At 36.1% G+C, this 17,764-nt stretch overlaps 1 protein-coding gene across 3 annotated transcripts; it reads right to left on the bottom strand.

Moving 5' to 3' along the window:
- Nucleotides 1-4,814: 4,814 nt before the first annotated feature.
- Nucleotides 4,815-17,674, bottom strand: LOC105339939 (uncharacterized). Of its 3 annotated transcripts, none has more exons than XM_066068056.1 (11): nt 17,607-17,674; nt 16,500-16,658; nt 15,803-15,951; nt 14,131-14,216; nt 9,976-10,113; nt 9,174-9,645; nt 8,680-8,752; nt 8,411-8,540; nt 8,105-8,289; nt 7,564-7,673; nt 4,815-7,126 (listed from the first exon to the last, which is right to left on the bottom strand). In XM_066068056.1, the coding sequence occupies exons 1-11, from the start codon at nt 17,655-17,657 to the stop codon at nt 6,118-6,120; spliced, it is 2,562 nt and encodes an 853-aa protein (XP_065924128.1). In that variant the 5' UTR covers nt 17,658-17,674; the 3' UTR covers nt 4,815-6,117. The 3 variants fall into 3 exon arrangements, with proteins under 3 accessions (XP_065924128.1, XP_065924130.1, XP_065924129.1); XM_066068058.1 differs by having other exon boundaries at nt 8,680-8,737; XM_066068057.1 differs by having other exon boundaries at nt 14,131-14,213.
- Between the last annotated feature and the right edge of the window lie 90 nt (nt 17,675-17,764).

The raw sequence follows: 17,764 nt of genomic DNA, 5'->3' as shown, positions 1-17,764 counted from the left end.
GGCATGTGATAACGTTTTCACCACGATACGCCAGCTTCGCAACACATACACGTATCGTAACGTTACTATTTTAGGTCTGTAATTCTCACTACATTAAACAACGAACGTCATCTACCGCATTCAAAGTTATATCATAAGACATATTTCGTATATCATGAAAGATGACAACAACAAACCGCCAACCATCTCAAAAATCCATAAGGCGAAATACAAATTCAAAGCAGAGCAACACGGACCTCTAAAAAGACAGAGGTAGGATCAGGGCTGCGTCTTACAAAAGAACTTACGACTTACGACCAAATTAATGAATGCTAATTATTTTTTTTATTCTTTTGGCTGTAAAATATAATTATGAATATCAAAATAGTTGTAAATAAATGTTGTTCATTAAAGACTATTCAATGAGACTAAAATATCTACGACTTTGTCGTAAGTTCTTTTGTAAAACGCAGTCCAGAGGTGCCTAGGAGGAGTGAGCATCCTCTGCTGACCAATCACACCCGCCTGTGCTCTTTGTCGTAATCGGAAACAAGAGGCCCAGGGGCCACATCGCTCACCTGAGCAACAATTGCCTTAATTCTGATCAAATTAGCATTACAGTATCAAAATATCTTGACAACTGAGTACAGTAGATCTTGCTAAAAAAAAATTGAAAATCTGCCAGTTTTTATCCACCTCTTATTTTTTGGTAAATACCAAGCCCCTTTTGTTGTTGTACCTGTAAGAATATTTTTCTCTATTCCTATAACCCCCCCCCCCTTCCCATTTCGTGGCCCCACTATTCTCTAGGGAATCATGGTTTCATCAAACTTAAATCTACCTTTAATCTCATATCCTGTGCTTTCACACTAAGTACTGAGTTTTGGACCGAAAACTTTCCCAGAATTTTTTTAAAGATTGTAAAACTTGATCCCCCAATTGTGGCCTCACCCTACCCCCGGGGACCATGACTTGAACAAACTTGAATCAACACTTCCCAAGGATGCTTCCATTTTAATTTGAGTTTTTCTGGCCTAATAGTTTTTGAGAAGAAAATTTTTAAAGATTTTCTCTATAAATTCCTATGTAAAATTTGATCCCCCAATTGTGGCCCCACCCTACCCCTGGGGACCATGATTTGAACAAACTTGAATCTACACTTCCTGAGGATGCTTCCACTCAAATTTGAGCTTTTCTGGCCTAATAGTTTTTGAGAAGAAAATTTTTAAAGATTTTCTCTAAATATTCCTATGTAAAACTTGATCCCCCAATTGTGGCCCCACCCTACCCCCGGGGACCATGATTTGAACAAACTTGAATCTACACTACATGAGGATGCTTCCACTCAAATTTGAGCTTTTCTGGCCTGATAGTTTTTGAGAAGAAGATTTTTAAAGATTTTCTCTATATATTCCTATGTAAAACTTGATCCCCCAATTGTGGCCCCACCCTACCCCCGGGGACCATGATTTGAACAAACTTGAATCTACACTACCTGATGATGCCTCCACACAAGTTTAAGCTTTACCGGCCTAACAATTTTTGAGAAGAAGATTTTTGAAAAATACCAACAAATTTTCAATAATTCTCAATTATCTCCCCTTTAAAAAGGGCGTGGCCCTTCATTTGAACAAACTTGAATCCCCTTCACCTAGTGGTGCTTTGTGCCAAATTTGGTTGAAATCTGCCCAGTGGTTCTTGAGAAGAAAATGAAAATGTGAAAAGTTTACAACGACAACGACGACGACAACGACAACGACGACAGACAACGGACAAATTGTGATCAGAAAAGCTCACTTGAGCCTTTGGCTCAGGTGAGCTAAAAAGGGGGAAAAGTCCGCAGAAAATTAAGTGATTCATTACAGTCTAAAAATAAGTATAAAAACGCCAGTCAGTCAGTCAATAATGTATCCAGAATACTAGAAAAAGACAATTTGAATGTCATCAACTATATTCAAAGCATCTTGCATATTATCACCTACCTACTGTTTTCAGATTATCAGAAAGAAGACACAAAACATACCCAAATATTCATAATATTCGAATAAAGATAACTTGAATATTCCGATTGTCAGGAAGAAGATAACTAAAATGTCATTTAATTACTGCATTAAGATAGTTAAAATAAAAACAGCTCGAATTTCATTGTATTCAGAATATCAGAAAGACTCAGAATGTCAGAAAGATAATAAACTCAATTGTAATCTACTACTTTTAAAATATCAGAAGGAACAAAACTCGAATATAATCTACCATGAAGATAAATTCAAAATTTTGGTAAGGAGAAAACTAGAGTGTCTTTACTTTTTAAAATATTATAGAGAATACAATTTCAATATCACGCGCAGTATCCATCATATCATATCAAAGCTCGAAAATCATCTACTGAATTTATGATATAAAAAGAGGAAAACTCAGATATCTTTTCAATGATTTTCTACTGTATATACCGGTACCTAGAATATCAGAAAGAAAACTCGAATGTCATTCACTGAATTCAGACGCCATCTACAATAACCAGGATATCACAGAGAAAATAATTCCTTTCTCATGTACGGAATACAAAATATCAGAAAAAGACAACTCAAATACCATCTTGAATATCCGCCAAAGGACAATTCCTACACAATCTTTCTACTCAGAATTAATTTGATAAAAACCACAGATGACATTTTCTATATTCAGATTAACTAGAAGAAAATTTAAATGCAATCTACTATTTTCAAAAAATCAAAAACAAATCGGGTGTTATCTGTTTTCAGAATATCAAGAAGACAACTCCAATGCCCTATACCACTTTCGTAATATCAAGAAGAAACTCGAATTCAAAATGTATTTAGAATATCAACTTGAATGCAGTCTATTGTATTTATAATATCTAAAAGACAAATGAAATGCCATCTAATGTGTTTGAATTAACAAGAAAAAGAAAACTTAAATGTCATCTACCATATTTAGAATATCAGAAAGAAATCAATTCAAAGGCAATCTATTGAATTAAGAATATGAAGAAGACAACTCGAACGCCCTCCATGTACCTTATTCAAAATGTCAGACAAGAGAAAACTCGTGTGTCATATATTCTATTCTGAATACAGATTAAGAACACAACTAAAATGTCCTCTGCCATATTCAGAATATCATAAAGAACACACAGTTAATGACAATCGAGTCGTTTTGATTCCAATGATTTGAGTACAGTAGAGGACATTCGGGCTAGTTTATTTCCGATGATCTGAATACTAGTATTTGTGTAATCTCTATCCTGACATTATGGATACGGTAGTTGACATTTAACATTAGAATTGTCTTCTTGAAAAGAATTTATTCTATTCAAAATATTGAGGCGACGACGGTAATGTTCTCTATCATGTTTAGAATATCAGTCAGAGAGAATATCAAGAAAACAACTCGAACATCCTCTTCAATATGTATTCAGGAGAAAAAAAGCATCTTGAAGAATGCCATCTACTGTATCTAGAATATCAAGAAGACAATCTGAATACCATATACTGTATCAAAGAAAATAACCTGATTGCCACATATGTATACATATATCAAGAGGACAATTTGAATGTCATCTACTGTCCTTCACTGTATACAGAATATCATTAACAGTCTCAACTTAATCATCTCCAGTTCCTGTTCCTTTTGTTTATCCTCACCCTACCTAAAATTATTCAACATTTACACAAAAGAAAACTTTCAAATTGCGACTGTTATTATGGTGTTGTTCTATGTCGATGATACTTTACAAGAATTACCTGTTTATTAAATAGATGTATGTATTTCAGTAATAACAAGATATCTGTGAGCCAGTGTTCACTGGTGATACCCCCGCTCTGATGTGAATATGCAAAATAAGCAAAGTCGACATTTAACAGGTAGATGACGTCCAATTGGTACAAAAATATATCCCACGATATGACATGCCTAAACAAATAGTGTGTTAAAATTTCAAGCATCTGCGATAAATAGTTGCTGAGAAAAATGTGACAAAAAATTAATTTTTCTTACGGACAGACAGACAGACACACAAGGGTAAAACAGTATACCCCCTTCTCCTTCGAAGCGGGTGTATAAATTTGAGCCCAATGCAGACAGTTATTGTAAAATATTCTTATGAGATATATTCATGTAAAAGTGAAGAATTTCGAAAAGATGGTTCTCATGATTGGTCCACTGTATAATATATAAACAATTCACCAGAAATGGGTACATAGCAATGCACAGACACAACTAAAATACTGTAAACAAACTTCTATTCGCGGGCGAGAAAGTTTGTTAGAGCCTCTTCATCGCAAATATTATTCACAGCAAACCAGTCCTTGATGTATAGTTGTTATAACAAGGGTCCGGATAAGGATTGGTCGCAAAAATTAGTTTTTGCAAAACGTTCTATCCCAAGAAGATTGCTAAATAAAGTCAACGCAAATAAAAGTTGGTTTACAGTTAATTGTTTTTAAAGTTCATGCAATAATTGTTAAACAGTAAATGTATATAAATTTTTTTTTTTATAGATTTCTAATGATTTTTTTTTTCATTGAGTTTAAGTCAAATCATAGGGACCTGAAACTTGCACTTCTATTCCAAGCACTTTGGGAAAAACCGACTCTGTCTGTTTTGACCAATGTTTTGTTCGTCATTCAAAGTTTAATAAAAATGTTGGCTATCAACCAGCTCAGTGGTTCAATCTAGAGAAAATAACACGGTAAAAAATGGTTAAATGATGCAAGTTTTCGTCATAGACACTCTATCTTTTCTGCACCATTTGCCTATTTTCAAGTTTTAAGAAACAAATACTGTTATCTGTAAGTAAAATAATAAGTCACAAGTAAGAGATAATGAAAAAGCTTCATTTAACAGAAAGTATGAAAAACAACAAGCAGTATCATCTCATGCATGAACAAAATATTTCTTGTTAATATTTATACATCTGAAAACATAGTACCAGTATCTTCAATCAATATCTAAACAGTATTGTAATATGTAAAATCTTTCATCACATCTTAACGCCTGTGTACATAATATCTGATCAATATTCCACTGTCAGTGTGTGTGATATCAATATCTATACACTCAGGTAACTTTAAAACTGTGTACATAATATCTAATCAGTATGTACAGACTTTTGTATTAATATCTGATCAATATCTGTACTACTTCTGTAACATCTATACTCAATAGCTAACAACTGTGTTTTTGATATCTCTGATCGATAGCTATACTCAAAAACTAACAATTGCGTTTTTGATATCTGATCAATATCTATACATACCTGTAAACATGCTATTTTTTACCAACATACATAAACACTGGTGTAAATGATCTCTATATACACGACTGTTTACCAGATATCTGATATCTATACAACTGTACATGTGATATCTTTGATCAATATCTGGTCATCTGCAATATCTCTTATTAATACATACCGTACACCACTATGTAAGATAACTCGAATAGGTTTATACATACAGGTGTATACATATAGATAATAGATATCACTGCTCAACAACCATTAGCAATATGTACATGCTATCTCATAAAACTGAGTAAAGGAAATCTCTTACAAGAGATCAACAAATATCTATCCAACATGGACTTTATCTATACAAACTGTATAGAACATTTCCAACAATATACCGGTATCACATTATGTAATGATATTTCTACACAACACATGTACAACCAATACAGAGTATATCTTTCAATATCTCTCAACAACCTGATATCTACCAACAATCATAAGTATATTGAATATAATGCAACAGAATACAAACATCAACAGGTCAAATCTTTTGAAAATTTTTTACCACCATGAACATGACAATCACTTTATTAACATCTATTTACTTGTGAATTTGATATCTCATACTGGTGTAAATAAAACAGGTAAGCTACACATCACACATCTGTGGACAGATTAATTCAAGAATCTATACCACTGTGTACAAGATACATGTATTTCATGCCAATATTTCAATTTTTGTGAAAAATAAATCTCTTACAGATAAAACAATTTCATTCCATCAGGTCTACAGACCTATTATCAATACTGCTGCACATAAAAACATTACACTCTATAGTGGAACAAAATAGTGATAAAACATGCCCTCCTCAAGGTGTAATATTCTCTTATGTCTCTAAAAGCTCCTCTACACAGCTGTTAAGGTCTCCAGAATGCCTAGTGAGGACTTTGTAAACCGCTTCTCTGGTCAGTGCAGGGAACATGTCCAGAATCTGGGTCACTTTCTCCTGACCTTGACCTGACCCTTCACTACCTCCTGCAGACTGTCCCTCCTCATCCCTGGGGCTGAACGGGCTGTATCCCCTACAGCTGGTAACACCTTTGTGGTTTTTCTCGTTTGTATGGAAGGAAACTTTGTTGATTGAGACAGACTGTTTGTTGGGATCTTTGGTTGGAGTGCGGGGGGTGAAGCCGTAAGAGTTATGATACATCACTAGGGGCTCCTTGTCCCTGGAATTCCACCAGTCTTCCACCTCATCCCCAGAATTCTCACCCTGATGAGTCTTTCTCCAGGTTTCATTGATCACAGGGTGACGTCCAATATGACTAGAACTCAGGGCTTCATCATCCCCCTCTACACCATCACTGATGCCGGAGTCCAACAGGAATCCATTCTGTAAACCTTTCCCTTCATTTCTTCCTGGTTTTGATAGGGACAGCTTTTTCTTGGTCACTATCTCTTGATCTTGTAAACTGTTGGTTTTCCTCTTCAGGTTTTTATGGTGAATTCCTGTTGTATCAGTACTTAATGAACTGTCTGTCTCTGAAACTCTGTCACGACTTCGCGGTTCATGTGTGATATCTGGGAGCCACTCTGGATCTTCCATCTCCCCATCCAGAGGATAGATATCATCCAGGTCATCGCCATCTCCTCCACTCAGAGGATGAGATTTTAGAATTCCACTACCTCCACAGACCTGAGATTTACATGTAGATTCATGGATATTTCTGCTGTTGTTTGGAAGATTGGAGGTGTTCACACTAAACCTCTGGGTGGAAACATGTCTGCCACTGGAAGGGAGAACCTCTTCATCGCTGTCATCAATATTGATGATCGTCTCTTGACATTTTTCCCACTCCATCTCCAACATCATGTCAAATTTGCCTGTCTTGATTCTTAAAAAAAAAAAAAAAGTCAGCTGAAAGATTTAGCATATTCTATACAGGTTTATAAATCAATATCTGATGGTTTTTTGCATCATTAATATGTTGTGCGAATTTGTTTTGATAATAAGTCAATCAAGAGCCTAAGCTATGAGCTAAGGTGGAATGTGCTCATCACTTGTGGTGTTGCAAACATACAAAATAAAATACTGAGGCTTCATCAATAAATGTTGAACACCATTTTTATAAATTTCATTGTTGATTGGCTCCACAAAATCAAATGTTCACTGAAGTAAGATATGAGACAACAGAAATAACTGATATAATTTGTTCACAAATTTAAATATCCTCTTGACTGTAATGTTTTTTAATCCACAAAAATTTTGCCCACAACTATATAAAAACTTTGTGACTGCAACACTTATTGTTGAGTACACTGGATCCTTTACCTCTGGTCCAGGTCAGCGTTGATAGACTCCAGAATGGCCAAAGTTTCCTCTGTACTGGCTGACTGAAGGACCTGTATGTCTGGATGTCGCTGCAGATCTAAAACTGCATTCTGCAAAGTGAATAGAGTCAGTATTAATGTTAAAATGATATCAATATGCATTAAACTTTTAAAGATTTTTTATCAAAGTTGAGTAAAAATATTCTTCTTTAAAGAAGAATATTTAAATAACATAAGTTATTGTCTTTGTTATTCTAATGGGTGAATATTTAAGCTGTAAAAAATAACCAAATGAAATAAACTTCCTTTTTGCCTAAATAGAAACTTCTACAACTTCTTGATAACAAAACTACAAATATTGACCTTGATCTTCATCAAATGACCCTGAATCAAGATTATAAGTGAAATGTGTAATCTTAACTGTGAGATCGTTTAATTCTGTGGGGGCCAATGATCATTGGTTGTAAAAAATAATGACAAACACCTAGCCACCCCCAAACAATGATTAAAGGGACTGGTCAACCAGTGCCTGATTATCTGACCTTGATCTGTGTCGGGGTCGGATTCCTGCCCGGACCCTGACCTCTGTCACTGTAGTCTGCCTCACCCTCAATGATGTAAAACAGTTCACACGGAAAGTCAAAGGTAATGAACTCTTTCTTCCAGTCCACAATTTTCTGTACCTGACTCCAAAACTTCCCCTCCTTCAACGTCCTTGACAAGTCACCTGAATGTAAAGAGAACAGGACCCCTTGTTTTAATTGGGTCATTCTCCATTCAATCTCATATTACTTCTTTTGACCAAAAAACAGTCTGTATCTGAAATCATTGACTAAATAACATTTTACCTGCTCTCTTTCTGACCAAAAGACAGGGTAGTTCCCTCTCAATACCATGCCGCCACTTCCAGCCGTAGTCCCCTGAGGTCAGAGTGGTGGTAGTATGAGCTATTCCTGCCTCGTCCAGCATCGCTCCTAACTAAAGATATTTGCTACGTCAATTTCAATGTGAAATGATATAGCTATTTACGGGTACAGGTACCTGTCAGGTGTCACATAAAGTAAAGTTTTTACTGCTTCATCTGTTGGATATGATAAGATGTTAACAGTTAATGTACCTTTGTCAGATTTTCATGATCCCTGCTCCACTCTGCTGAGTCTATCACCATCACCAATCTGTTGAAAACCACACTGTGAATATTAGTAAATTATTGTACAAGCTGAAATGTCAAAGATCAGTAAGCATATCATAAAGTTTTTGTCTGCAATGAACCATTTACAATAGATACTACCGTCAGGACTTGAATAATCAACAAAATTAAATCTGCTATCATAGCTGTCTTGGGTTAACAATATACATTTCACTGACAATATTGAATTAAGTTGTCATGCTTCATTCTACTGTCATACATGTAACAGACTAAGGGGACAAGTACATTCTACTGTCAGAGTGGACAAAATACATTCCTTAACAAAGTAGACTTAAACCAAATAAAATGTGTTCATCACTTTGACCAGAAGGTAAACTACAGCTAGTAGTATCTTCATTTGTATTAAATGCAATCATAAAATACAACATACATCAAATGTAAATAGTATGCTTATATATTACCCATCATTCCCTATGTCATTTCCATGACAACATTCAGTTCCTGTTTGCTCATGCTGCCATGGTAACATCACTGACTTTGCATTGTTTTGACTGTTACTTTGCTTTTCTACTTTAACATTTGTTATTGCCGAATTTTCATCATAGCCAGTGCTTTTATATAAAAACTTGTCTCTCTCCCTGCTGAAATTGGATTTGTTTTCATCGGGTGATAAATTCTTCACAGGTCTGTAGAAAGAGTCAGAAGCCACTCGTGTCACAGTAGCTGTAGATTTGTCATTCTCCGACTCATCGGGAGAGTCTATGTTGGATTCCCGGGGTAGCAGGAGTCTGTGAGTAGATGTATAACCATTGCTCTGTGGCAAACCTTGACTTTTCATGCCACTCTCCAGACGTTCAGTGTGTGTAGATATAGGACCATGGCTCCACCGAGTGTCTCCAGACCGCATCCCATTGTGGATACGCTCAGGATTCCCTACAGAGATTGTAACTCAAGTTTATAAGGCTTTAACATTTTGTAAATTGAGAACTCAATAATTGATAAAAAAAATTACAAATATATGTTATAAACTTAGCAGTGAGGAATAAAATTAATAAAAGTCTATAAAGAGAGTCAATAAGCCATTATGATATTAGATAGAGAGCAAAATTAACATTGGCATATGTTATGATGGATTATCAGCTTCAGGAAATAGATTATTAAACACAGATATATACCTGACAGTTTACAGAATACTAAACACCGAGTCAGTGATCTAACAAGTCAGAGAACAAGTCTAACTACCGTACTTAATTCTAAACCTACTTGACTCAACTATAAGTCTGTTGGCCATTTCCTGCCCCTCAGGCAGGAGTTGATACACAGGTAGCTTTTTGTGGAACCTCCGCTTGATGAGGCCCCTCTTAATCAACACCTCCAGTCTCCACCAGGCCTGACAGAACCCTGAAAGTATGAGGCAATTCTTACAACAGGTGCTGCATTATATCGGACAGAACCCTTAAAGTACGAGGCAATTCTTACAACAGGTGCTACATAATATCAGACAGAACCCTGAAAGTATGAGGCAGTTCTTACAACAGGTGCTGCATCTTATCGGACAGAACCCTGAAAGTATGAGGCAATTCTTACAACAGGTGCTGCATCATATCAGAAAGAAACCCTGAAAGTATGAGGCAATTCTTACAACAGGTGCTGCATCTTATCGGACAGAACCCTGAAAGTATGAGGCAATTCTTACAACAGGTGCTGCATCATATCAGAAAGAAACCCTGAAAGTATGAGGCAATTCTTACAACAGGTGCTGCATCGTATCAGACAGAACCCTGAAAGTATGAGGCAATTCTTACAACAGGTGCTGCATAATATCGGACAGAACCCTGAAAGTATGAGGCAATTCTTACAAAAGGTGCTGCATCGTATCAGACAGAACCCTGAAAGTATGAGGCAATTCTTACAACAGGTGCTGCATCGTATCGGACAGAACCCTGAAAGTATGAGGCAATTCTTACAACAGGTGCTGCATCATATCAGAAAGAAACCCTGAAAGTATGAGGCAATTCTTACAACAGGTGCTGCATTATATCAGACAGAACCCTGAAAGTATGAGGCAGTTCTTACAACAGGTGCTACATAATATCAGACAGAACCCTGAAAGTATGAGGCAATTCTTACAACAGGTGCTACATCTTATCAGACAGAACCCTGAAAGTATGAGGCAATTCTAACAACAGGTGCTGCATCATATCAGACAGAACCCTGAAAGTATGAGGCAATTCTTACAACAGGTGCTGCATCGTATCGGACAGAACCCTGAAAGTATGAGGCAATTCTTACAACAGGTGCTGCATAATATCGGACAGAACCCTGAAAGTATGAGGCAATTCTTACAAAAGGTGCTGCATCATATCAGACAGAACCCTGAAAGTATGAGGCAATTCTTACAACAGGTGCTGCATTGTATCGGACAGAACCCTGAAAGTATGAGGCAATTCTTACAACAGGTGCTGCATCATATCAGAAAGAAACCCTGAAAGTATGAGGCAATTCTTACAACAGGTGCTGCATCGTATCGGACAGAACCCTGAAAGTATGAGACAATTCTTACAACAGGTGCTGCATTATATCGGACAGAACCCTGTAAGTATGAGGCAATTCTTATAACAGGTGCTGCATTGTATCGGACAGAACCCTGTAAGTATGAGGCAATTCTTACAACAGGTGCTGCATTATATTGGATAGAACCCTGTAAGTATGAGGCAATTCTTACAACAGGTGCTGCATCGTATCGGACAGAACCCTGAAAGTATGAGACAATTCTTACAACAGGTGCTGCATTATATCGGACAGAACCCTGTAAGTATGAGGCAATTCTTATAACAGGTGCTGCATCATATCAGAAAGAAACCCTGAAAGTATGAGGCAATTCTTACAACAGGTGCTGCATCGTATCGGACAGAACCCTGAAAGTATGAGACAATTCTTACAACAGGTGCTGCATTATATCGGACAGAACCCTGTAAGTATGAGGCAATTCTTACAACGGGTGCTGCATCATATCAGAAAGAAACCCTGAAAGTATGAGGCAATTCTTACAACAGGTGCTGCATCGTATCGGACAGAACCCTGAAAGTATGAGACAATTCTTACAACAGGTGCTGCATTATATCGGACAGAACCCTGTAAGTATGAGGCAATTCTTATAACAGGTGCTGCATTGTATCGGACAGAACCCTGTAAGTATGAGGCAATTCTTACAACAGGTGCTGCATCGTATCGGACAGAACCCTGAAAGTATGAGACAATTCTTACAACAGGTGCTGCATTATATCGGACAGAACCCTGTAAGTATGAGGCAATTCTTATAACAGGTGCTGCATCATATCAGAAAGAAACCCTGAAAGTATGAGGCAATTCTTACAACAGGTGCTGCATCGTATCGGACAGAACCCTGAAAGTATGAGACAATTCTTACAACAGGTGCTGCATCATATCAGAAAGAAACCCTGAAAGTATGAGGCAATTCTTACAACAGGTGCTGCATCGTATCGGACAGAACCCTGAAAGTATGAGACAATTCTTACAACAGGTGCTGCATTATATCGGACAGAACCCTGTAAGTATGAGGCAATTCTTACACTGGTGCTGCATTATATCAGAAAGAAACCCTGTAAGTATGAGGCAATTCTTACAACAGGTGCTGCATCGTATCGGACAGAACCCTGAAAGTATGAGACAATTCTTACAACAGGTGCTGCATTATATCGGACAGAACCCTGTAAGTATGAGGCAATTCTTACAACAGGTGCTGCATCATATCAGAAAGAAACCCTGAAAGTATGAGGCAATTCTTACAACAGGTGCTGCATCGTATCGGACAGAACCCTGAAAGTATGAGACAATTCTTACAACAGGTGCTGCATTATATCGGACAGAACCCTGTAAGTATGAGGCAATTCTTATAACAGGTGCTGCATAATATCGGACAGAACCCTGTAAGTATGAGGCAATTCTTACAACAGGTGCTGCATTATATCGGACAGAACCCTGTAAGTATGAGACAATTCTTACAACAGGTGCTGCATTATATCGGACAGAACCCTGAAAGTATGAGGCAATTCTTACAACAGGTGCTGCATTATATCGGACAGAACCCTGAAAGTATGAGGCAATTCTTACAACAGGAGCTGCATAATATCGGACAGAACCCTGTAAGTATGAGGCAATTCTTACAACAGGTGCTGCATTATATCGGACAGAACCCTGAAAGTATGAGGCAATTCCTACAACAGGTGCTGCATTGTATGCCGCATTCTGTAAACAAGATATCTGTGAACCAATGCTCACTAGTGATACCCCCGCTCTGATGTGAATATGCAAAATAAGCAAAGTCGACATTTAACAGAAAGCTGGCATCCGATTGGTACAGAAATATATCCCACAATATGGCATGCCTAAACAAATAGTGGGTTAAAATTTCAAGCATCTGCGATAAACAGTTGCTGAGAAATCTTTGACGAAAATTTGTTTGAAAATTTTGGTTAAAAAATAAGCAAAGTCGTCATTGAACAGGAAGTTGACGCCCAATTGGTACAAAAATATATCCCACGATATGGCATGCATATACAAATATTGTGCAAAAATTTCAAGCATCTGCAATAGATATTTGCTGAGAAATCTTTGACAAAAATTTGTTTGAAAATTTTGGTTCAAAAATAAGCAAAGTCATCATTTAACAGGAAGTTGACGTCCGATTGATACAAAAATATATCCCACAATATGGCATGCCTATATAAATAGTGTGTTAAAATTTCAAGCATCTGCGATAAATAGTTGCTGAGAAATCTTTCACGGAAATTTGTTTGAAAATTTTGGCTAAAAATAAACAAAGTACTCATTAAACAGGAAGTTGACGTCAGATTGGTTAAAAAATATATCCCACCATATGGCATGCCTATACAAATACTGTGTAAAAATTTCAAGCATCTGCGATAAACAGTTGCTGAGAATTCTTTGACAAAAATTTGTTTGAAAATTTTTGCTAAAAATAAACAAAGTCGTCATTTAACAGGAAGTTGGCGTCCGATTAGTACAAAAATATATCCCACGATATGGCATGCCTTAACAAACACTGTGTTAAAATTTCAAGCATCTGCGATAAATAGTTGCTGAGATAAATGCGACAGAAATTTTTGTTACGGACGGACAGACAGACAGACAGACAGACAGACGGACGGACAGACAGACAGACAGACACACAAGGGTAAAACAGTATACCCCCTCTCCTTCGGAGCGGGGGTATAACAAGTCTCACAAACTTGAAACATCACTACCTACATCTACCACCTACTCTGTCTCAAAGTTACTCGGCATCATTATTTCCATAAAAATCATTCTTCATTCTTGATTTTCTGCTTCAAAAATGCAAGAAATGGCAACGGGGGCTGACATTTAGTGACCTACCGTCTCTACTGAATCTTTCTTCACACAACTTGGCTGCCCCAGCTTTCAATCGCTCTTCTGAGACACGCATGTAATCTTCACTTCTGCTGAATAAAAAACATTCCATGGACTGGTAATCTTCCACAGAATAATTTCCATTTTGAGAGGCTTCAACATTTTACAGTTAAATTGCCACAATCATTATGCACAATAGGTAATTCTTCTCCTACAGAGAATACAAATATGTATCAAAATAATACATAATTAATTTCTACAAAATATATGAGTTACCGTATTTTTCCGACGATTAGTCGGTATTTTTTTCCTCTGAAGCAGAGCACTCGACTTATCGTCTTGTTCGACTTGTCGTAGGCTCGAGGTCAGAAAATTGTTAAAAATCGCATTAAAAATCTTTGTTTTAATCATCTTGAGTTGGCTGTGTGATTGAAAATTACGTTGTTGAATTCACTGTTCATCTTTAATAATTATTATTTTCACTCATCTGTTAACACTTAAATACATAATAATAACAGTTATTAAAAAATGTTACATTGTCTTGAATCAATTAAAAGTTTTACCGTTCCGTTTTTATAAACACATCGTCGCATGGTTCTATGTATCACTAGTAGGAAGATAACATTGAGCAGTAAAATTGAAACCAAATTTGAATGGAAGAAAATATTGCAGTAGGTCCGGGGATGTTTTTTAAATTTAATTATTTTATTAGTAAAGAGTTGTTAGTGGAAAGTATAAATCAGAAATATTTTATTGTCAAATTCAATCTTAAAATACGTAATCGGCAATTATCAATACTACTGTTTATACAATAGGCTGACACCGGTTGTGTTAATAATCTTGCCCTAAGGCTGAGATCTTTACGGCAATTTCACTCCCTGTGTATATAAAGAGTACCGTTATAAGAGTGATTATAGTTCATTGATTAATTATTGTCCAATTCTTTGATTATTGTTAGATAATTTTTTTTAGGAAACGTATGTATGTCGTATATCGTCATTATCAAGTCGTACAAATGATCGATCTATTTCTAACAGTGTCTATGTAAAACAATAGCGTGTAACTGCATTACTGGATACAAAGTAAACAAGTTTCGTCAAATCATAGTAATTGCTAAGCTTTCTGCACTTGAGATCCCCCTTTGAAGTCCGACACGAGACAGGTGCATGCCTATGACACCGGAAATTGTTAAACAAACATTGACCACGCGCCGAGTCAACAGGTGGCTGGTTACGTAATGGCGAATACACTGGCGATAGTCAGAGTGGATAATTATATTAATGCTTGGGAATGAAATATTTCTGACAAAGTAAGTTTAGTTTTGCATAACACGCGATATCGGGAATTGTTTAAAATGCAAGCGACTTTGTAGAAGTTGCCGGTATTTGAAAATATGATGCATAAGTATAAAGCGTAATTGTTTAAATGTTAATCATTAATAATAATTGGTAGCAATATCGGGGACATCGTGGCATCATACACTGATAATATTACTGCAGTTTTATACGCCATTTTGAAGTGATAAGATCGACGTATGGTCTGAGATCGACGTATCATAGGATTTTGTTAAAATTTTGGCTAAAAATGAGCAATTCGACGAGTCGTCCGCATCGACGAGTAGTCGGGAAAATACGGTATATCTTTAGTTAAATATAATCTTTGATTTCAAATGTAGCACCTGCTTTTCTCTACCATGTCCTCCTCCTTCTTTAAAGCCACCAACAAAGCACCAGCAGAGCTAACAAATTTTCCAGACAATGGAGGCTCTCTTGGCAAGCGATCTTCCTCAGCAAACTTCTTCAGCTTTTTCATTGTTTCTCCTCCAATCTGAAGTTTTCGAAAACTTAACATTAGATTATTGAGTTTATGTAGTTAATTTATGCAACAAAAATCTTATTGTTTTAATCGCTGTGACATACGCATAAAAGAATCATCAGTTTTGTAAGTGTGAAAACAGACCACAATTCAGTTGATAGGATGAGAATTCTTATTATATACCACAAAATACAAATTCTTCAAAAAAATAAGTTTCTTTACTTGAAAACTAAAAGACAATATCGAAAATGTCAAGATAGCTTTCACTTTACTTTGACAAAAGAATGAAAGTCAATGAATCTTTTCACATGAATTTAATTGTGAATGTTTTATGTATATATAGCTCATATTCTTAATAACATAAAAGTATCAAATTACATGTAGCAAGTCTTATAGAGTGAAACATTGGTAAGTTTACTGTTTCCTATATGAATGCATTTACATATTTAATTTACACCGAACACTTTAGTTTAAAACAACATAATCATTTTAACAAGGTTTCAAGAATACTTTTGAAATCTGAAATAAGTTTATACTGTTGAGTCTACTAATGTCCTTACACTTTGAAGTTGCTGAGCATGACGAGGTGTTCTGATTGGCTGGGGACTGAGCTCCAATGATACGATGGCACGGGAAGTGCACTCTGCAGCAGATTTAAGGTAATGCCGAGTTCTCTGCCACTCCTCATACTGAATCAGTCCACGCAGAAACTGGTAACGCTAAATAAAGAATTAATTAGTGATCTGTTGTATTTTTGAAATTTAAGTGAAAAAATATTCAAAATCAAAAGATTCTTTTCTATAGATCTATATATATAACTGTTTTGTTGAAAAACCAATGCTCTTTGATCTGTTACTAAATATCTATCATAAATCTACGGTTCTGTCTCGAATGTAAATTACAAAATTGCAAATAAAAATGGGTTTAATCGCTATACTTTTCTTACTTAAGAGTTTTGACCACCTATATCCATTAAAACCTTTGTATTTTGTACATATATAATAATTTTGTATTTTTTTATTATACAGGTTGTCAAGGGTTAGACAGGTTTTTTTTTATCTTTTTATTTTGCAGTTTAAATTTATATACTGTTGAATTATCTATGTTCGTGGAGGACCAATGTTCGTGGTTTTCGTAAATAACCCTTGCCCACGAATTTTCCTCCCTACGAATGTATATACAAGCATTTGTTACTAATTAATTATCCCAAACTTGCTACCAACAAGATTAAGTCCCAACAAACCAGGTAAGTTTTGGCTGCCCACAAACATTGAACCCCACGAATAAAAATGATTCCACAGTACTATTTGGAATATTATACCCCAACAAGGCTATACTATTACTATAAATTTATAACCCATTTTGATGATTGGTCCCAACCTAACCTATGACAGGTCCAGTGCAATCACTAGATTTAGATACGTAGCTTGATTTACCTACATAGCTCTATTTACCTGATGTAGGTTTATTAAGCATTGTACTGGACCTGTATGAGAAGACAAACACTGACAGACCATGCAGACAGAATTTTAACGTAAACCAGACAGTGACTCCCGATTTCAACCCAAATTCAAAACTATGTGAATATTAAAAAATGCTGCTGTATCATTATTAGTTTGATACAACATATATATCTATGTATGAACGATCGTATTGATTAATTATACCAAGTCTAAACAGTTTTCTTCTTTTTGCTGTTTGTGTGATCCCGCCATCATGTCATAAATTAACTCGCGCAATTAATAATTCGTGTATTCAATTTCTTTGAGTTTGGGACCAATGAATTAATGGAAGAGACAACACCTATATATTTGATGGAGATATT

The sequence above is a fragment of the Magallana gigas genome, chromosome 8, assembly GCF_963853765.1.
Source record: "Magallana gigas chromosome 8, xbMagGiga1.1, whole genome shotgun sequence".
In the NCBI taxonomy this organism is placed as follows: Eukaryota; Metazoa; Mollusca; class Bivalvia; order Ostreida; family Ostreidae; genus Magallana; species Magallana gigas.
Note: the sequence above shows the minus strand (reverse complement) of the source record. Positions and strands in the feature narration are given on the sequence as shown.

Bases quoted from the DNA above. Each gene is read 5' to 3' on its own strand.
- LOC105339939 (XM_066068056.1), bottom strand. From the start codon at position 17,657: ATGATGGCGGGATCACACAAACAGCAAAAAGAAGAAAACTGTTTAGAC. The intron at 15,952-16,499 runs GTAAGGACATTA...CGAAAACTTCAG, and splicing joins ATGCTCAGCAACTTCAAAGT to ATTGGAGGAGAAACAATGAA. The intron at 8,753-9,173 runs GTAATATATAAG...TAATATTCACAG, and splicing joins AATGACATAGGGAATGATGG to TGTGGTTTTCAACAGATTGG.